Source organism: Tinamus guttatus, unplaced genomic scaffold (genome assembly GCF_059628265.1).
Source record: "Tinamus guttatus ecotype Peru unplaced genomic scaffold, ASM5962826v1 Tinamus_guttatus_pri_ptg000386l, whole genome shotgun sequence".
NCBI classification, from domain to species: Eukaryota; Metazoa; Chordata; class Aves; order Tinamiformes; family Tinamidae; genus Tinamus; species Tinamus guttatus.
In genome coordinates this window covers 404,897-426,552 of record NW_028288920.1, presented here as the reverse complement: position 1 = coordinate 426,552, position 21,656 = coordinate 404,897, and the positions used below count along the sequence as shown (strand labels likewise).

General features: G+C 59.2%; 1 protein-coding gene across 1 annotated transcript; it reads left to right on the top strand.

Moving 5' to 3' along the window:
- The first annotated feature begins 227 nt into the window (after positions 1-227).
- Positions 228-11,643, top strand: KIF3C (kinesin family member 3C). The gene is made up of 7 exons (XM_088530729.1): positions 228-1,637; positions 9,378-9,479; positions 9,596-9,718; positions 9,810-9,928; positions 10,671-10,787; positions 10,904-11,012; positions 11,455-11,643. Exons 1-7 carry the CDS (start codon positions 228-230, stop codon positions 11,632-11,634), a joined length of 2,160 nt encoding a protein of 719 aa, XP_088386855.1. The 3' UTR covers positions 11,635-11,643.
- Positions 11,644-21,656: the final 10,013 nt, after the last annotated feature.

Genomic DNA, 21,656 nt, shown 5'->3' with positions numbered 1-21,656 from the left:
TTCCGCCTCCGGGCTCCGCCGCGCCGCGATGCTCCGCGCTCCGCCGCGCCGCGCCACGCGAGCGGGGCCCCCAGCGCGGCGCCCCGCGCGCCCCGCGCGCCCCTAGCGCGGCCGCCCACGGCGTCCCGTGGGGATGCGGCGGGGCCCGCGCGCCTGAGCGCGTCCATTGTGCGGGCGAGCGGGCGAGCGGCGCGCTCCATGCGCCGGCCCTGAGCCGCCGCGGCGCCATGGCCAACAAGGCGCGCAGCAGCGAGGCCCTCAAGGTGGTGGCGCGCTGCCGCCCCATGAGCAGGAAGGAGGAGGCCGCCGGCTACGAGAGGATCCTCGACATGGACGTGAAGCTGGGCCAGGTGACCATCCGCAACCCGCGCGCCGCGCCGGGGGAGCTGCCCAAGACCTTCACGTTCGACGCCGTCTACGACGCGAGCTCCAAGCAGGCGGACCTGTACGACGAGACGGTGCGGCCGCTCATAGACTCGGTGCTGCAGGGCTTCAACGGCACCATCTTCGCCTACGGGCAGACGGGCACCGGCAAGACCTACACGATGCAGGGGGCCTGGGCCGAGCCGGAGAAGAGGGGCATCATCCCCATCTCCTTTGAGCACATCTTCACCCACATCTCACGCTCGCAGAACCAGCAGTACCTCGTGAGGGCCTCCTACCTGGAGATCTACCAGGAGGAGATCAGAGACCTCCTCGCGAAGGACCAGAACAAGAAGCTGGAGCTGAAGGAGAACCCCGAGACGGGGGTCTACATCAAGGACCTCTCCTCCTTCGTGACGAAAAACGTCAAGGAGATCGAGCACGTCATGAACCTGGGGAGCCAGACGCGCTCGGTGGGCAGCACCAACATGAATGAGTACAGCTCGCGCTCCCACGCCATCTTCCTCATCACCATCGAGTGCAGCGAGACGGGGCTGGACGGCGAGGAGCACATCCGCGTGGGCAAGCTCAACCTGGTGGACCTGGCGGGCAGCGAGCGCCAGAGCAAGATGGGCGCCCACGGGGAGCGCCCCAAGGAAGCCTCCAAGATCAACCTGTCCCTCTCCGCCCTGGGCAACGTCATCTCGGCGCTGGTGGACGGCAAGAGCACCCACATCCCCTACAGGGACTCCAAGCTGACCCGCCTGCTGCAGGACTCCCTGGGCGGCAACGCCAAGACAATCATGGTGGCCACCTTGGGCCCGGCCTCGCACAGCTACGACGAGAGCCTCTCCACCCTCAGGTTTGCCAACAGGGCCAAGAACATCAAGAACAAGCCGCGGGTGAACGAGGACCCCAAGGACACGTTGCTGCGGGAGTTTCAGGAGGAGATCGTGCGGCTGAAAGCCCAGCTGGAGAAACGAGGCATGCTGGGGAAGAAGAGGAGAAGGAGCAGCCGGAGGAAGAAAGCGATGGACGGAGAGAACACCACGGAGAACGAAGGGGAGGATGACAATGAGGATGGCCTGGAGAAGAACATGGAGAACTACCTGAAGGAGCAGAAGGAGAGGCTGGAGGAGGAGAAAGCAGCTATTCAGGATGACCACAGCCTGGTGAGCGAGGAGAAGCAGAAGCTGCTGGAGGAGAAGGAGAAGATGATAGAGGATCTGCGGAAGGAGCAGGAGGCCACGGAGCTCCTGGCCACCAAGTACAAGGTAGGTGTAGCCACGAGCGGGCGGTTGAGGTGGGCACGGGGCCCGCGTGGCCGAGCCGGGCGGCTGCAGCGATCCGGGATGGGGGCACCGGGGCGGTCCGGGCGCTCGTGCCTGGACGCGGAGGCCGCAGTGCCGCGCGCTGGCGCTGGCCGCCGTCCCCGCTCGCTGCGGTGGCGCTGGCCGGGGGCCACGGCGGGGCCGGCATCTGCTGAGTAACGGCCAGGCCAACGGGGCCAGCGCGGCGCCCGCACGGCTGGGAGGACCAGGGCGCCCTGCGCACCAGGGGCACCATCGCGGCGCTGCCCACAAGAAGGTGGCTGCAAGGGCCGGCGCTGAGGGTGCCCCGGCGGGACCGGGCCCTGCAAGGGGGACGTCTGTGCCGCTCTCACGGTGACACGGTGCTGCAGCGCACGCCGGGTCCTGCACCCTGCGGGTGCTCACAGGCTCGCGCAGGCGCCCTGTGTGTGTACGGGCTGCACAAGCGAGCGCACACCCGCTGCGCACCCCGTGCTCCTGTGTATGCTGCCTCCCTGTGCACACACGTCCTGTTCGTGTCTGCACACGTGTGCACACACATCCTGCATATGTGGGTGCATGCCATTGTTTACCTGTGGGTGTGCACATCCTGCACACGTGTGCACACACATCCTGTGTGCGTCTGTACACACATCCTGCACATGTGTGTGCATGCACATCGTGTACATGTGGGTGTGCACATCCTGCACACGTGTGCACACATATCCTGCACATGTGGGTGCATGCTGTTGTTTACATGTGGGTGTGCACATCCTGCACGCGTGTGCACACATCCTGGGCGTGTCTGCACACTCCTGCACACACATCCTGCACATATGTGGGTGTGCACATCGTGTAGTGTTGCACCTTGTGAAGAAACGGACTCAGTCTGGGGTGCAGAGTGAGACAACTTTATTTCCAAACCGACTTCTTTTTATACTTTCTTAACACAAGTGTTGCAAAGCGCACAACCAATCAGCATCTGGCCACCTGCGCGGTTGTCTGGCTTTGTTTCTTTTCTTCTGGCAAGACACGTCGCACACGAGGCAGGGGGAGGTGTTCCTCAGTCCTCGTCTTTCTCGGCTCTGTCCCCCATCTGCTGCAAAGACTGACACCCTTGTGGTTAACTATCTGCTAACAAGGTACTATTGTCTTTGAACAAGCCTCCACATCTCACCCTTCTTTATTTGTTTTTGGTTGAACAGCCATGACTTAATTAAATGATCAACCTATCCTTAAACACATAACAAGAAACAAAGCAGGCATGCTAACAATAAACAAAATATGCCAAACATCAACAGTCTGTCCTACTAGACAGGTTACGAACGGATTTACTGGACTAGATAATCTTCTGTGGAAATCCCTAAGGAGGGACGGAACCAATTAATAGTTCCCAAAAGTTTTTGAAGATCATTCAAAGTCCTTATGTCTGTCTTTAGGGTCAATGATTGTGGTCGAATTTGATGATCAGAAATTCTCCATCCTAAATATCGCCAAGGCGGACTTTCCTGTACTTTATCTTCCGCAATTCTTAATCCTGCAGCTGATGCTGCTCGCGTAATCTGATGCAGAGCCTCTTCTGCTGTTTCCTTTTGCTCTGCAGCAATCAATATATCGTCCATATCTTCCCATCGGCACAGTACAGGGTGGTATCGGAGTCCATACCATTATCTTAATTTCTCCTATGAAATCTGCGTTGATAACTGCAGGTAACACAAACAGCCCTTGTCTCGTTGTTGAAAATCGCCCAATCAATAGTGCTGCCATTCCTCGCCCCAGGGGGCCGTGGACACCAGTTGGAATTAGCACAACTGATGTATCAGTAATTAGCACTTCTATTGTAGTGGCCAGGTCCACCCCGGCGCCGCCCCCTGTGCGGGCGCACAGGCGGCGGCTGCTTCCCGGTGGGAGCCACTCCGAGGGGTGATTTGCCGTCATGGCGCGACCCCTCGCCGCGCTCCGCTTGAAGTTTCCCGAAGGGGCTAGCGGTCGACCTTCCTTATCAAATTTTGATCGACACTGATTAGCATAGTGTTGTCCTTTGTGGCAGCGCGGACATAGTCCAGGCGCTCCTTTGTTTGCTTGTGTTTTCGGACAGTATTTACGAATATGCCCAAATTGGCCACAAGCAAAACATGGCCTTTTCATAGACATTGTTGCAAATGTTTCGGCCATCAGTGAATATTCATACTGTTTGGTACCGACATTAATACATGCTTTTAGCATGTCATCAATAGTAGGATCCTTTAGTGGCCGCAAAACTCTCTGGCAATCAGGGTTAGCATTCTCAACTGCTAGTTGCTTAAAAATGTAGCTTCGTGCTTGTTCATTATCAATTTGTTTCTCCAGAGCCTCATTAAGCCGATCCAAAAACTTCATATATGGCTCATTCGCATCTTGTCTTATGCTAACAAAAGGTTGTCTTTGTTTACCACTCTCCGGAACGGCCTTAAGGGCGCGGAGAGCAAGTGCCTTAACTTGTTGCAAGCCCTCAGGGGGGATTTCTGCTTGTGCTGTTGTAGCACTGTGATCGCCCTCCCCCATTAGCACGTCCACAGTAACAGCCCGTAAAGGACCTTTTTTCGACAGCCGCTGGTTTTCCTCCCCCTGAGCTCGAGCAAGCTCTCTCATTTTCGATTCCCACATCGTGTATTGCATATCAGTCATAATGAGGCGAAACAAGGTTTTAAAATCATGGGGAGTAAAAACCGAAGAATCACAAAGAGATTGTATAAGGTGGGTGGTATATGGTGCGCCAAGGCCATGATCTGTCACCGTACGTCGCACGTCCTTAATAAGATTATACGACAAACCTTCCCAACGCGGATTCTGGTCTGGTGCACAGATAACGGGAAAGGCTTTCAGCATGCCCACATCCCCCGCCTGTTTTGCTCCTCGTTTTACTGAGGCCCATTTATCGTGAGGATCCGGGGGGTATAGGTCTGGCTCCTTTCCCCGCCATTTATCGTGAGGATCCGGGGGGTATAGGTCTGGCTCCTTTCCAGGGTCAATAGGACCCGGACCAAAAGGATCATCGTCCTGTTCATCAGGTGGCAGTACCGCAAAGGCTTTTGCAGCACGTTTTCTTTTCTGATTCTCATCAGGACACGATTGAGGTAAAGGAGGCGCGGAGGGGATGGCAGGGGCCCCGATCCCGTCATTTATGTTCGACTGCAACCCACTATGAGATTTCAATATTTCGAGTACAACTCGCCATTGTGGCAACAGGTTAGCAGCAGCCTTATCACCGCGCGTGGCACTATCCCACAGTCGGACCCCAATTTGGTCCCATCTTTCCAGATTAAAAACATTCTTACTATTCACCGAAGGATCGTCTTTAGAAGCCCATGCAAGAACCTTTTGCAGCTCTTCTTCACCTAATTTTTTTCTTTGCGGTTTCAAGTTTTTAGGAGAAGCTTCTAAATCGTCCTTTTGTTCCTTCATTAGGTATGAACCCATAGTTCCCAGCCGCTTACCTCTTTCCTTTCAAGAGGCTTTTAGTGTGCACACAAAGTAAGCTTCCTTTCAGCTTGATCCTTACGCTTCCTTTCAGCGTGATTCCCGGGAGTTCAGCTGGGCGGTGCAACCGGAGAGACAGCTAGTCTTCGTGCCCCACGTTGGGCGCCATTTGTTGCACCTTGTGAAGAAACGGACTCAGTCTGGGGTGCAGAGTGAGACAACTTTATTTCCAAACCGACTTCTTTTTATACTTTCTTAACACAAGTGTTGCAAAGCGCACAACCAATCAGCATCTGGCCACCTGCGCGGTTGTCTGGCTTTGTTTCTTTTCTTCTGGCAAGACACGTCGCACACGAGGCAGGGGGAGGTGTTCCTCAGTCCTCGTCTTTCTCGGCTCTGTCCCCCATCTGCTGCAAAGACTGACACCCTTGTGGTTAACTATCTGCTAACAAGGTACTATTGTCTTTGAACAAGCCTCCACATGTAGATGTGTGCACACATCCTATGCGCATCTGCTCACGTGTGCACACACATCCTGCACATGTGTGTGCATGCACATTGTGTACATGCGGGCGTGCACGTCATGTATGCGTGCACACACATCCTGTGCGTGTCTGCACACCCCTGCATATGTGTGCACACATCCTGCACATGTGTGTGCATGCACATCGTGTACATGTGAGTGTGCACATCCTGCACATGTGCACATCCTGCACATGTGCACACACATGCTGTGCATGTCTGCACACTCCTGCACATGTGTGCACGCACATTCTGCACATGTGTGTGCATGCACATTGTGTACATGTGAGTGTGCACATCCTGCACCCGTGTGCAAGCACATCCTTCACATCACTCACATGTGCAACACATCCTGCACATGTGTGCACACACACCCAGCACATGCTCATACATCTTGCACACATATGCACACACATCCCACACACATCCTGCATGTGTGCACACACATTCTACACACATGCGCACACATCCTGTGCATGTGCACACACATCCCATGCACTTGCACGCACATGCACACACACATCCTGCACACATGTGCACACATGCACATCCTGTGCGTGTGCATACATATCCTGCACACACATGAACACACGTCCCCCACACATGTACACACATCCCACACATGTGCACATACCCCCACAGACATGCACACGTCCTGCACACACACACACATGCACACACGTGCTGCACACACACACACACAGGCACACACGTGCTGCTCACATGCGCACTCACATCCTGCACACATACATACACATCCTGTGCATGTGCATACATGTCCTGCACACATGTGCATGCACATCCTGCACACGTGCACACACGTCCCACACACATGCACGCATGTCCTGCACACGTGTGCACACACACGCACATATGTCCCACAGACATGTACACACCATGCAAACACGCATGCACACATGTCCTGCACACATGTGCACACACACACATGTACACATGCCCCACAGACATGCACACAGGCGTGCACACACGTCCTGCACACATGTGCACACGCATGCACACACCGTACACACACACACACATGCACACACGTCCTGCACACATGTCCCACACACATGCACACACGTCCTGCACACATGTGCACACACACGCACAGATGTCCTGCACACGTGTGCACACACACACATGTACACACGCCCCACAGACATGCACACAGGCGTGCACACACGTCCTGCACACATGTGCACACGCATGCACACACCGTACACACACATGCACACACGTCCTGCACACATGTCCCACACACATGCACACACGTCCTGCACACATGTGCACACATGCATGCACACACATCCTGCACGCGTGTGCACCCACCATGCACACGTCCTGCACACGCACACATGTCCTGCACACACTGTGCACACACACACATGCACACACGTCCTGCACACGTGCGCACACACACACACACACGCGCGCGCACACACATCCCACAGACATGTACATACTGTGCACACCCGCATGCACACATGTCCTGCACACATGTGCACACATGCATGCACACACATCCTGCACACACTGTGGACACACACACACATGCACACACGTCCTGCACACGCACACATGTCCTGCACACATGCATGCACACACGTCTTGCACGCGTGTGCACCCACCATGCACACATGTCCTGCACACACACACGCACACACGTCCTGCACACATGTGCACACATGCATGCACACACATCCTGCACACACACATGCACACATGTCCTGCACACACTGTGCACACACACGCATGCACACACATCCTGCACGCGTGTGCACCCACCATGCACACGTCCTGCACACACACACACGCACACACGTCTTGCACACACACGCACACATGTCCTGCACACATGTGCACACATGCATGCACACACATCCTGCACACACACACGCATACACATCCTGCACACACTGTGCACACACACGCATGCACACACATCCTGCACGCGTGTGCACCCACCATGCACACGTCCTGCACAGACACATGCACACATGTCCTGCACACACTGTGCACACACATGCACACACGTCCTGCACGCATGTGCACACACGCACACACGTCCTGCACACACACGCACACACATCCTGCACACATGAGCACACACACACGCACACACGTCCTGCACACACACGCACACATGTCCGGCACACATGTGCACACATGCATGCACACACATCCTGCACACATGCATGCACACACGTCCTGCACACATGAGCACACATGCATGCACACACATCCTGCACACACATCCTGCACACACACACGCACACACGTCCTGCACACATGAGCACACACGCATGCACACACGTCCTGCACGCGTGCACACACACCCCCCGGCCCAGGGGGCCGCGCCGGTGCCGCCTCCCGCGCCGGCCGCTGTCAGGACGGATTTCGCGCTCCACGGCCCCGTGCGCTCCCCGTGCATCCCGGCTGGCGCGGGCAGCGCGCCGGCGCCGCGGGGACGTCCCGTGGGACACTGTGCACACGTGTGCGCAGGCGCGTGCGTGGCCGTGGGGCAGCGGCACGGGCTCCTGCACCGCGCGGGCCCCGAAGGGCACCAAGGGCGCAGAGAGCAGCGCGGGGCGCCGGGGCGAGGGGTGGCGCGGGGCGACGGTGCGCAGAGGGACGAGGGTGCTCCCATGAGGAGGGTGCTCCAAGGACAAGGGTGCTCCCACGATGAGGGTGCTCCAAGGACAAGGGTGCTCCCACGATGAGGGTGCTCCCACGATGAGGGTGCTCCCAGGACAAGGGTGCTCCCACGATGAGGGTGCTCCCCAGAATGAGGGGGCAAACGGGATGAGGTTGTTCCCCTGGGTGACGATGCACCCCAAGGTGAGGGAGCTCCCAGAACAAGGGTGCTACTCCAGGGTGAGTTTGTTCCCCAGGACCAGGGTGCTCCCAGGGTGAGGATGGTCCCAGGATGAGGCTGCTCTCCAGGACAAGGGTGCTCAACAAGATGAGTTCATTCCCCAGGACAAGGATGCTCCCAGGACAAGGATGCTCCCAGGACCAGGGTGCGCCCGGGAGCAGGGTCCTCCCTGCATCACGGTGCTCCCAGGATGAGGGAGCTCCCAGGGCCAGGGTGCTCCCAGGGTGAGGATGGTCCCAGGATGAGGCTGCTCTCCAGGACAAGGGTGCTCAACAAGATGAGTTCGTTCCCCCGGACCAGGATGCTTCCAGGACCAGGGTGCGCCCGGGAGCAGGGTGCTCCCTGCATCCCGGTGCTCCCAGGACGAGGGTGCTCCCAGGACCAGGGTGCTCCCTGCATCCCGGTGCTCCCAGGACCAGGGTGCTCCCAGGATGAGGGTGCTCCAAGGACGAGGGTGCTCCCAGGACCAGGGTGCTCCCCGTATCCCGCTTCCCCTGGTTTCGCTGCCCTCCCTGCCCGGCCCTGCAGCCAGGGAGGTCCCTGCGAGCGGGGCGGCCGCGCGAGCCCCTTCCCCGGGCAGCTCGTGGTCCCCGTGTGCGCGGTGACGCGTCCCCGGCTCCGCTGGAGCGCCCCGCTCCAGTCCTGCCTTCCCGCGAGGAAGGTTTTCCTGGAGAGGAGGACGGAGCTGGAGGAAAGGGGATGGCTGCGGAGATGCCAGCCCTGACCGTGACCTGCAGCGACGGCTGGAGCTGGCGGTCCCTGGTGTCCCCAGCGCAGCCGGGGTCCTGCTGGCCTGTCCGGGCACCTCCTGTGGCACCGGGGCTGGCGGCGCCCGCGCTGAGTCCCCGAGGCCTCTGTGCCCGCAGGCCATGGAGAGCAAGCTGCTCATCGGCGGCAGGAACATCATGGACCACACCAACGAGCAGCAGAAGATGCTGGAGCTGAAGCGGCAGGAGATCGCGGAGCAGGTAACGGCGGCGGCGGCCCCGGGGCTCCCGCGGCCCCGCTCCGGGGCTCCGGCGGCTCCCGGGGGGCCGCGGCTCCCGGCGCCGCGCCGAGCTCCGCGCGTTTCCCCCGGCTGCAGAAACGCCGGGAGCGGGAGATGCAGCAGGAGATGCTGCTGCGGGACGAGGAGACCATGGAGCTGAGGGAGACGTACACGTCCCTGCAGCAGGAGGTGGAGATCAAGACCAAGAAGCTGAAGAAGGTGAGGGGCCCCGCGGGCCGCCTGCGTGGGCACCACGAACCAGGGCCCGCGTGGGGCTGGTGCTCACCCGTGTCCCCTTCCCGCCTCGCAGCTCTACGCCAAGCTGCAGGCCGTGAAGGCCGAGATCCAGGACCAGCACGACGAGTACATCCGGGTCCGCCAGGACCTGGAGGAGGCGCAGAACGAGCAGACGCGGGAGCTCAAGCTCAAGTAGGTGCCCTCGGGCGGCCCCTCTGCTGCGGGGACGCGCGCGCGACCCAAACATGTTGTAAAAATATATTCAAAAAATGGAACCTGGCTGGGCAGCTGGCTGCTGACACGCTGCTTTGGCTACCCCGCTTATTAGTGGGGTAGAAACTCCCTATTAATGGGGTAGGAAACATGGGCAGTGAAGGCCTCATGCCGGAGAACTGCAGCTGGGCCGGGTCCGGAACCGCTCTGTGACCCGGTGGCATTGGGCAGCACCGGGCACCCAAGGGCTTTCCTTCTAACACAGCTAAAGCATTTTAAGCACCTGCAAAGAAAAGAAAGAAGGAAACAACAAAAAAGGCAAAAAGAGCAATCTGGGGTGGAGAGCAAATGCTCTTATGGAGGATGACATTGCTGGCCTGATGCAGAGTAACTTTCTGGCCTGATTTCAGCAGCTCCCTGTAATTCTGACCTTACCAGATACAGTTTACACGGCTCACGTGGAGCCCTGGGCCAGCCAGCAGGGATTAAGGTGGCTTTGCTCCGCAGGGCGGATCGGGAGGTATTTACCAGGCGGCACCCGGAGGCGGCGCGGCCGGGCCGGCGCTCCCGGCGGGACGAGGAGGGATCAGGGATCAGCACGTCCTCCCCTTCCGTTCTGCTCCCTCCGCGTCCCGTGTCCTCATCTTGGCCACGTTACCTCCTGCCTTTCCCGCTCTTTCCCGCCCTGCCCCTTCTCTCTGCTGACACGTCCCTTGTTCAGGTACTTGATCATCGAGAACTTCATCCCGCCGGAGGAGAAGAACAAGATCATGAACCGCCTGTACTTCGACTGTGAGGAGGACCAGTGGAAGTTCCAGCCGCTTGTTCCCGCGGGAGGGTAGGTCCGCCGGGTCGGCGCGGCTCCCCGCGCTCCCTGCTTCACCGTTTGGGTGAATTTCCGGCGGCTCCTCCTGCTTTCTGGTCACTGTTCCTCTCTCGACACTTTGCTTTTAGAAACAGCAACCAAATGAAGAAGAGGCCGACGTCTGCCGTGGGCTACAAGAGACCCATCAGCCAGTACGCGCGCGTGGCCATGGCCATGGGCTCGCACCCCCGGTACCGGGTGAGTGGGAGGACGCGGGCGCACCCCGGCCCGGCGGGAAGGCCTTTGGTCACGGAGGGACGGAGGGATTAAATAACCTTGTGGCAACCTGCAACGCTCGGCTGAAACCCCCAGCGTGAGCACCCCGCTCGGCAGCATCGCTATCCGTGCGCACGGGCTGGTCCCGGAGCTGCTGCCCCGCGGGCCCACGCGGCTCCTGCGACTGGTCTGGGAGGACGGGGACGTTCAGGCTCTGCTGGATGCAGGAACATGAAAGACCTGGGCAGCCCCAACGGGCCCCGGTTCTGGTGCTTGCCTTGTTGCTGCTCCGAGCAGAGGAGGTTCCCTCGCCCTAGCATTGAGTGCAGCTTCTCTCCCAGCGTGGATCTGCCTCCCTTGGTGCCATGTTTGGCCTCCCCGATGATTTTCCTTGGCTCTTTCTCTCCGCCCTGTCCTCCTGCAGGCCGAGAACATCATGTTCTTGGAGCTGGACCTCTCCCCGCCGGCCGTGTTCGAGTTTGAGCGGAGCCGGGACCCGGCCGAGCAGGATCCCCGCGCTCTGCACCTGGAGAGGCTCATGCACCTGGACAGCATCCTGGAGCGGCCGGCAGCCTCCCGCGTGCGGAAGTCCCGGTCCTGGTGAGTGCTGCCGGGCTCCTGGGAATCGCTGCTGCGGCGGGAGCGCGCAGGGAACGCAGGCGCTCGGGACACGGCACGGAGGAGGAGGTGGGATGGGGGCCCTGCATGCAGCCTCCCCGCAGCTCTGCCCTCACCTCCACCGGCACCGGGACCGGGTTCTGATTCATTAGCTCCTGCTCTGGCACCTCGCAGCCGTCAGGACGTGTCCCCAGAGCTGGCGGTGACAGCGTTTGTGCTGGGGACGTGTTACAGGAAACGGGTTGTTTCCCGTTTCTATTTTGAGGCTGTCCAAGGGGAACCCGGGCCGGAATTTCCAAACGTGGCAGTCTAACCGCTAGCACCTGGCTGGCGTTTGCACATTGAAATCGCTCTCCAGCGGGATCTGCTCCCCTGGATCTACCCGGCTTTGAAACCAGCCTTGCACTGTTAGTGTGTAATTCCATTTAAAATCCAGTTAACGTATGGCTTTGGTAGTGCTAAATGAGTACCAAAAGTATCAATGAGGTTGTTCAGTGAGGATGAAAAGCAGGATGGGGATATGGGAAGCACAGAAGGCGCTGTGCTGTCCAACACCGGCTCTCCCTCGATGCTGTTCCTATAAAAACTGGGACAACAGCCGGACTCTCGGCAGCAGGGGACGATAGGAGCCGGAGGAAGGGCCAGGACACCCAGTTTTCTCCTTTGCTGCTGCCCGTGCAGGTGCCAGGCGCCGCGGTCGCTGCCGTCCTCGGCCACGCTGGCCTCGCTGGGCGCCGGGCCGCCGCGCGCGCCCGCGGTGCCGGCGCAGGAGTGACGCCGGAGCGCCGCGCTCCGCCGGGACGGACTCGGCGCGGAGCCCGGGAGCGAGGAGGGCCCCGGCGGCCGCGTCGCCGCGAGCCCCGTTCGTCTTTGTCTGCAGCTACTTGGTGTGCGTGTGTTTGTGTGAGACTCAGCACCAGCTCCCGGGACGAGAGCTGCCCCCGCCGCCCTCCGCACCCCCTTCCCCGCCTGGATCTGTCACTTTATTTATTTAATGTATTAATTTATGGAGTGCTTGATGATGCGGAGTCAGGAGGCACGTTGGGGCCGCAGGACATCCCGGGCGGCAGCGGGAGCGCGGCCGGAGCGGGAGCCTCCGGCGCGCGGCGGCTCCGGGAGCGCAGGGAGGAGGAGCTGCCCCCAGGAGACAACGCGGAGCTCTCCGGGCTCCGCTGCTCGCCGGATCCCACCAGCTTCCCATGCGGTTGATGCACCAACTCGTGGCGACTTCCACGGGAATTTGGAGGCTTCCTGGCTGCAGGACCTCGCGCTGGGCTTGCCAAGGACCACGAGACCCTCCGTGCTGGCGGCGGCAGCAGTGACACCTCTGGGCACCCCGGCCAGCCGGGGCACGGAGAGCGGGTGCAAATCCCAATCCAGTCCCAGGAGCCCTCGTTTATCCACATGGAGATGGCTCTGCCCTGCTGGCTGCTCCCACGTGCAGCTGGCGCCCGTCCCCATCTACGGGGGGGTGTCATTCCTTAGGGCAGGAACAGCCGATGGGAATCTCCATCCCTTCCCACCAAGCCCTCCCGTACGCGCGCCTCCAGGAGGAAGCGTTATCCCTCTGAAACCAGGGCTGGTATCGGCCCCCATCCCGGCAACGAAAGGCGATGGAGCGATGCACAAAGGAAGGACGACGCCAGGAGAAGGGGCTGGTGACGCTCCACGGCCTCCACCCGAGGGGCCGGGGCGCTTTTCCGGCCTCCACGGGGGCTGTGGAGAGGGAGGAAATGGATGGGAACTGGGTAAGGGGCAAGAGGGCCGAAAAGGGTAAAGGAGGCGCCTGGACAGCGCGGGGGTGCAGCCATCCCGCGTGCCGGCCGGGACGGCGCTCCGGGCTCCGGGATCCAGCCGGGAGCCGCTGCCGCCGGGACGGAGCGCGGGGACGGGGCGACGGAGCCGGCGGAGCCCCGGGAGCGGCGGAGCGACCGGCCGGGACACGCAGGGAATGGGAACGGTCCCTGGGGAGGCAGATGGGGACGAGGGGACGGCGCGGTCCCCGCGGGGCTGCTCATCCCCGCTCCCTGCCTCGTGCTGCCGGCTGCATCCCGCCGTCCTCCCACCTCTCCTCCCATCCTTGTGCTCCTGCTGCTCCCCCGGGAAGCTCCGGGCTGCCGGTTCTTTGGAGAGGCTCCTCCCAGGCCGGAGGTGAGTCCGGTTTCCCGCTCCGAGCTCGGTGCCCAGCGCAGCGTCAGACCCGGCACAGCTCCCACCCGGAATCCCCTCGCGCCTGCTCCGTCCCCAGCCCATCCCATGGGAGCGAGGCTGGGAGAACCGGCCAAGGAGACAGAAGCAGCTCCGCAGGGCAGACGCGGGAATCCTCCTCCTTCCCGCCTGGCTTCCCAAGTTCCCGTCGGGCGCGGGGAAGCCGGGGCCTCCCGCCGGGAACGGGCAGCTCCTCTGCCGGCGCTCGGCACCCGGAGCGGAGCGGGGAGCCCCGGGATGGCGCCGACGGGAGGCCGGAGCCTCGGGCACCCCCAGCACCTTCCCCGGGAGCATCCGCGGAGCCTCCCGCAGCGCCCGCGCTCCGCAGGGAGCTTCCCGGCGGATTGGGGCCATTCCGCGGGATGCGGCCGGGTGCCGATGCCGGAGGCCTGCGCTCCTTGGGCCAGTTCTCTATCACGGTTCCTCTCCCCCATTGCCGATTTGGAATTTTTTTTCCTGTTTTTTTTGCAGGGGGAGGGACCGGGTGTGTTCTGGGCTGAATGACAAGGGGAGGGCCGTGATTAGGACCAAATTTCCGTGCCTCTTGCAATGGTGATTCACGTAGAAACCCGAAGTTGACCGTACGGTGGCCCGTCCTTGTCACTCTATACATAGGAATATACAGGACATATTATAAATATATATATATTATACATACTGTACGGAGAGAGGTCACTCGGCTCCCCGCCCCGGCTTCGGATGGGCACCTCGGCATCCTGTAACGTGGCTTCGACTCCGTGCGGGCAGCGCCGCGCCGCGGCACCGGCCCCAATAAAGGAATGAGCATCATTGCCAAGGAATGAGCGTCATTGCCAGGGAATGAGTGTCATTGCTAGGGAATGAGCGTCATTGCCAGGAGCGCGTCCTGCCTCGGCCCGCGGCCGCTCCGCGGGGACGGCGGGAGGGAAGGGAGGGACGGCAGCGCCGCGGGGACGTGGAGCCGGAGCCACCCGGGAGCGCAGCGGGATCCGAGCGCAGCGGGATCCGAGCGCAGCAAAGCAGCGGAGCCAGCGGGAGCAGCGGAGCCAGCGGGAGCAGCCGACACCAGGAGCCAGCGCAGGGAAGAGACTGGTCACCTTTATCCCCGGTCACCATCAGCCCCAGTCACCTTTATCCCCGGTCACCTTCAGCCCCAGTCAGCTTTGTCCCTTGGTCACCTTTATCCCTGGTCACCATCAGCCCCGGTCACCGTCAGCCCCAGTCACCTTTACCCAGGTCACCTTCACCTTGGTCGCCTTTATCCCCGGTCACCATCAGCCTCGGTCACCTCGGGGCCCCTGGTCAGCTTTATCACTGGTCACCTTTAGCTCCCGGTCACCTTTGTCCCTTGGTCACGTTTATCCCTGGTCACCATCAGCCCCAGTCACCTTCAGCCCCAGTCACCTTTGTCCCTTGGTCACCTTTATCACCGGTCATCTTTATCACCGGTCACCTTTAGCCCCGGTCACCTTTAGGCCTGGTCATCTTTATTCCCTAGTCACCTTTACCCGCCTCCAGACACCTTTATCCCCGGTCACCTTTATCCCTTGGCCACTTTTACCCCTGGTCACCTTTACCCCGGTCACCTTTATCCCCGGTCACCTTTTCCCTCATCACCTTTAGCCCTGGTCACCTTTACCCTTGGTCACCTTTACCCCGGTCATTGTTGTCCCTTGGTCACCTTTATCCCCGGTCACCTTTTCCCTCATCACCTTTATCCCTGGTCACCTTTACCCTTGGTCACCTTTACCCCGGTCATCGTTGTCCCTTGGTCACCTTTAGCCCTGGTCACCGGGTTGTCCAGGCTGCTTCTTGTGCTTGGGGAATGATCATTAAAGAAAAGGCCATTAAATCACCCCGATTCCTGATCTCCGATTCCCCTTCCCGGCCTGGGTGCACGACCCGCTCCCGAGGGTGTCCCGAGGGGACGTCCCCGTGCCGGGCGGTGCTTCCGTGGGGACAAGGACGCGGATGCAGCCCGGGATGAGGGGCAGGGAAGGGGCCGCTTGTGAGGGCTGCCGAGAAGGGCACGGAACGGGTCGGGCCGGGCGAAGCTGCCGGGAACCGCTGGGAATTCCGGGGTGGGAAACGCACACGGCACCGCAGGGCCAAAGCGGGACGCCACGCAGGACAAAACGCCCTGTTTAATGCTCTTAAAACCCCAGGGAAATTGGATTTTCCCTACGGCAATGGCACAGCGCTGCTATTTTGGCTTAATATATAATAAATAAACAGCAATAATAAATAAATAACAGCAATAAATAGCAATAATAAGACATGAGCGTTTGCTGCTCATTGAGCGCAACGGAGTTTGCAGCTCCGTGAGCGCTGGCTCCTCTGCTGTCCCCCTGCAGGTGACAGTGGCCCTTGGCCGCGGCGCCCTCGCGGGTTGGGGACTCCGTTCACGACGTCCCCAAGGCCATCGCGTGGCCCCTGGGGGCGGCTGGTTTCACCCAACGCCCCCCGCCATGGATTTGTTGACAAGATCCAGCGGGTTTACAGGAAAGCGGATCCTTTCCCGAGTGCGGAAGCTCATGGGCTCCTCGGCACGACCCTCCTCCAGGGATCTGCAGAAGGAACAAGGCTTGGCCCGGAACACGGAGCTACGTTCCATGAGCAGCGCTTTAAGGACTCGTATCCCATCCCAGAACAGATTCTGCTGTTTTCTTAACAAAGATCTTTAAACTGTAGGGGAAATCCATTATGGCAATTTTGTTTCCTGTTCTGGCTACTTTTTATAGGACTTATCCCTTGGTAAATCTAACATTGTCCCTGAGTTTTGTATGGCTCCCGGTGGGGGCGGCCGCCTTTCCCGCAGGGAACCCATCCGGACCCGTTTGCTGCCGGGAGCATCCGCGGAGGCGGAGGAGCCGCCTGGACTGAACCGAGTGCCGGGGCCCGATGATCCCGGAGCAGAGACCGCACCGAGGCCGGGGATGTGGGCGGAAAGCGCTGCATCCCGCCGGGAATGGTGGGAATGGCGGGAATGGCGGGAAGCTGCCCTTCCGCTGCCGCCACGGAAGGAAGAGCGTTCCCGGGCTGCTGTCCCTGCACGTTCCGGGCCTTTGGTTCCAGCTTCTCCTTTTTTATTTTTTTCCTTCTTTGTTCCATTTTTTGGCTGTCTTCCTGCGTTTCCTTTCCTCGATGCTCGGAGGCCCCCCCGTGGCCTCTTCCCGCACTGCTGGGGCTCCGCATCCCTCTGCATCCCTGTTTTTCCTCCCTTTCCCGCCACGATTCCCTCCTGGCTCCCACCTCCCTGCTCTGTATCCCCCGGGAACGCGGGCAGGACCCCGCGGAGCAGCGCGGGGCTGGCAGGAGCACGGGGAGCTCCAGCGCCAGGACCCCCCTTCCAACGGGAGCGTCACGGGGAGGACGGATGCGGCTCCGGGACACCGGGATCGCTCCTATGGATGCGGATCATCCCCTGCAGCTCCTCAGGGCAGGAGCCACCAACAAGCCCAGCCCTGCTGAAGGATGAAGCCACTCGATAGCCAAGGGCTTGGCTGATCCTGAGGAAACAGGAACCTTTGTGTTCCTCAAACGAGACCAGGCCCAAAGAGGAAGGAATTTTGTGTGTTAGGAGCGGGATCCTTGAAGCAATCTCTAAGCCACAGTCAGAGCCCAGGAATGGTCATTTCTAGGCTATAACGACCTCGCTCTGCCGAGGGGTCTGCAGGGGACCGCGGCGCCCGCGTGGCCGTGTCCCCAGGCCGTGGGTGCTGCACGGGGACCATCACCATGGCCGTGTTGTTTAGGGTGAGGTGAGTCCTCCCGTGTGTTAGTCAACACAAAAACTGTCAGCAAAATTAAAACCCAGGCCATGAGCTTTGCTTCCAAAATGATGTTAGCTCTGGATGAAACACAGGACTGGGAACAGCGGGAATGCCCAAGCCCCGGCACAAAGCGCTTCTGCTGCAGGGAGGGCAGGGATCTGAACCACAGCTCCAAGGATTGCAGCTATCATTGCTCTGGAGGCCGAACCGGAGGACAGCGGAGATTCCCGAGCGGATTCACAGCCGGCTTCGCTTCCGGGTTCCTCCTTCCTGGAATCGGGTCCCTGGGTTTTGTACCACGCTCGGAACTCCAGACACTTCTCCCAAATGATGCCCCGTAGTCCTGCCCCGCAAAAGGGGCTGCTCCGGGTAGCGGGCGACATCCGCGGGTTCATCTTCCTGCCAGGAGCACCAGCCTGGAACCAGCCTGCATGGAGCTGAGCACGAAAAGAGGATCTCAACAGCCCCACAACTCAGCTTTAACATTAATTCCTGTTTAATAAATATGAATTATCTGAGCTTAACGTCAAAATAATAACCCTGCTTCTGGTTTTCACAAAGAGGGATAGGGCCGCACGGCGCTGCCTTGGTGTGTAATAAGGTCAGTCCTTTGTACCCTCGGTGCTGAATTGATCCACTTGTAATGAGCTCTGCTCCGCTTCCCCCTGCGCCGCTCCGGGGGATCAAACTAGACGGGAGCGGAGTGACCTCCGGAGCAGCCGGGCGGCCAAGAAAGCGGCAATTCCCGCTCCGCCGCAGAGCCGCTACGGCTAAAACTGCCGAAATTAAATTACGTTGGGAATCGACATTCCGCGTTGAAGGCAGGTTAGGGAGGAGATGTGAGATGAGGAGCCCGGTTCGGCTCCAGCGGCTCCGGGGACTCGGGAGCGCTCCGGCCTTGCAGGGGGACGCGGAGCTGCTCGGCCTCGCCGCGCGCTCCGAGGAGCAGAGGGAAGAACACACGGATAACGGGGAAAAGGATCTATTAGGATCTAAAGGATCTGTTAGCAGCTGTGAAAAAGTGGGTCTTAAGAATTAATGCTAAATTGCTAATGATGCAGCTTGATCTGAGTCTTACAACACTCGGGTATGCTCTAAAAGACCATGATCGTGAAGAGTAGGATAGGGTAAGAACCCAGGCTTTGATTTTTTAGACAAAACAAAAAAATGTGATCCTGGAAACTGTAAAAACATCCCTGGCAAAGGCTCTGAGCACAGCCTGGAGCTTCGCAAACAACTCGCTCCACGGTGCTGCTTTCCTGCAGGCTGCTGGTTCCTGCAGATAACCCTGCGGGTTTAGCGTTATCCCTCTCGAAAAAGGCAAACCCTTAATCCGGCCGGATTTTACACGGGCTTGGCACAGGGGCAAACGGAGGGCAAGGCAGCCCTGCGGATGGTCACGGCACGTGGGCACAAAGGCAACCTCCAGGACAGCCTGGGGACCGAATATTGTCTAATATTGAGTATAGGGAGCAGCTCTGCTTCGGTTTGCACGGTCTGCCAGGCCCTGCCTGCTCCATGCGGGAGCTCATCCTTAATCCCAGGCTTTGGAAAGATGGGGAGCGACGCGGCCGCCGGCTGCAGTTCTGCTCTGTGGGGTAGGAGCAGCAAGGGAGGCTCCAGGAAGGAATGTGGAGCCTCATCCCGCCTTCGAGTGCTGGGGAACGGAGATTTCTTCAGTCTCGGCCTTGGTTAGGATGAAGGAAAACTGTGCAAATGCATGAACTAGAAATGTGAGAGAAAATGGGGAGGCCTTGGCTTAGCAGGGTCTGGAGTTGAGCTGATTGAAAATTGGGGTTATTATTCTGGATATGAAACCCGTTGCTGTAAGAAACACGAGCTACCGGCTGGCTTTCCAATAGCAAATCCCAAATAAGAGGCATTTGCTCAGTGCTGATGCTACTGTGGGTATCAGATCCCGCAGTCCTGGTGAGGACCGCGCGGTGGCCTCGGATGGATGGAGCGTGTTCGGGGGCAAAGACTGAGCCCAAAAGATGAAGCAGCAGCAAAGCAGAGGAAACGAAGGGAAAGTCTCAGGACACAGAAATGGGCTGGTTGGAAAATTAAACAGCAGAGGTGGAGGCTGGCGTTACCAGCTGGCCGGATCTGGGAACGGATTCGAATGCTAGGTGATAAATAAGGCTGGGTGGGAAAGCTTTTGGGAATGAGGAGCAGATCTCATCTCTGACACAGCGAGAGCCGCTGAAGAGCTGCACGGTAAAAGGGGGTAGAAACTGAAGAAAATGACATTGAGGGGTATAATGAGGGCATGAGGGAGTTTGCCAGGGCCGCAGAGCAGGATTCGGCAGGATTGCAGCTAAGGGCTGGGTAAGACTGAGCGGGAAGCTCTTATGGTAGGTATTGACACAGCCAGGACCTTGGATAAGCTTTGGATGTAGCCTGGAGATGCAGGTCCATGTGAATAGGCTGGTTAAGACTTCCTTGAGTTTCCAGCAGAGACCTGGTGACATCCCCAGCGAAGGGACAACACGCGGTGGAGACGGCCCGGTGTCACACACCGAGTTTCTGGATGTGGGACTCTCGCCCAGGCCTCCTGAATGTTGCTGGATGATGAACCAAGTGCCTCTGGTGCCCTCTCTCCCTTTGTGTCTTTTCTCCTGTATTTTCAGAATATTTTCTCCGTTTCAGCAGCCTGACCAACAGGAGACACAACCCAGAGCGTCTCTGCCTGGGAGTTAGAGCTGCCCTCCTCGACACAGCAAATAAAGCTCCAAATGGGCCTCTCATTTAATTCCAGCTCTTTAAAAAGTATTTTGATACCTTGGTGCCTCACTTCCACGCTCTAGTTGCAGAGGGTTTGCTATAGAATTTAGGGATTTGAAGGAATTTTTGGCAGCAAAAGAGAACACCTCAAACTGTTTCAGAGCAGCTGCAGAAAGAACTTGTGCTTCTTGCTGACAGGTCCCAGTTACTGCCCTGGGGAAGGAGTATAACGCTGAGGAAATAAAATCTCTCACATCCAGATGTTGAAGATCTGTTTGCACATTTGGAGGTAAGTGCCTTCCCCGCTTGTCCTCTGCAAAAAAAATCAGTTTGTGCACGGTTTTCTGGGAAACATTTGTATTCCCATTCTGTCTTTCCTGCGTTCTATGTGGTTCCCTGCTACTCCCTCAGCTGACGCCACCTTCCCAGCTCCTCCTTCCAGTCCCTCCTAGTTATGGGGAAGGGCCCTTAGCCACGAGAGACAACCGGGGTATCTCACTAGGGACACCGGGAACATCCCACGCGGATAAAAAGGACACTGGGATGGATTTGAACCGTGACAAATCGCACCAGTTTCCTGCTGGTCTTTGTCAGGAGAACTGGATCTCGCACTCTTGGTCTTCAGCTGCTGTTTCTGTGACTTTGGTGGATAAAAAACATCCCCGGGGCCGCTCTGGGATCTCCGTTTGGGGCATGTTCCACATTACACACTAGAAAAATAAGCTGCAATTCTGGGAGTCAGGCTGAGATTTGCTTAAGGGGGGAAAAAAAGGCATTTAAACTGATATCCTGGATCTGCTTCTCTCTTCCGCAGCCCCTATGATCAGTGACTCTCTTCAAAGGCTGTTCTGGCTTAGAATCAAAGCGTTTTTAATAAAAGTGGGTTTTATTTGCCCCCCAAAGTCACCACTGTTTTCAATGGTCCCTGCTGCCTGGACATGTGGGCAGGGACAGCGCTGGGTGGAAGAGGGGACGGTCTCGGCATGGGCGGCCCCAGGGCGGAGGTGGCCGCGGGGACAGGGACAGGGGTGGCAGGTGGTGACAGGGCCGTGCTGGGGACATGGGGGAGCGGGACGGCAGGGGACACACGCGGTTACGGACCATGGCCCATGGCGGTCGGTGGCCGAGGGGAACCGGGGGCCGTTGGCGGCTGGGGGGAGCCGGGGGTGTCCTTGGTGGCAGTTGGTGGCCATTGGGGAAGGGACCTGAGGGATCCTTGATGGCTATGGGGGAAGGGAGCCAGGGGTGTCCTTGGTGGCCGTTGGGGGTTGGAGCTGAGGGGGTCATTGGTGGCAGCTGGTGGCTGTGGGAGAGGGGACACGGG

Excerpts from the sequence above, each read along its gene's own strand:
- KIF3C (XM_088530729.1), top strand. The coding sequence starts at position 228 with ATGGCCAACAAGGCGCGCAGCAGCGAGGCCCTCAAGGTGGTGGCGCGC. Across the intron at positions 1,638-9,377 it reads TCCTGGCCACCAAGTACAAG|GCCATGGAGAGCAAGCTGCT; the intron begins GTAGGTGTAGCC and ends CTGTGCCCGCAG. Across the intron at positions 10,788-10,903 it reads CCGCTTGTTCCCGCGGGAGG|AAACAGCAACCAAATGAAGA; the intron begins GTAGGTCCGCCG and ends CTTTGCTTTTAG.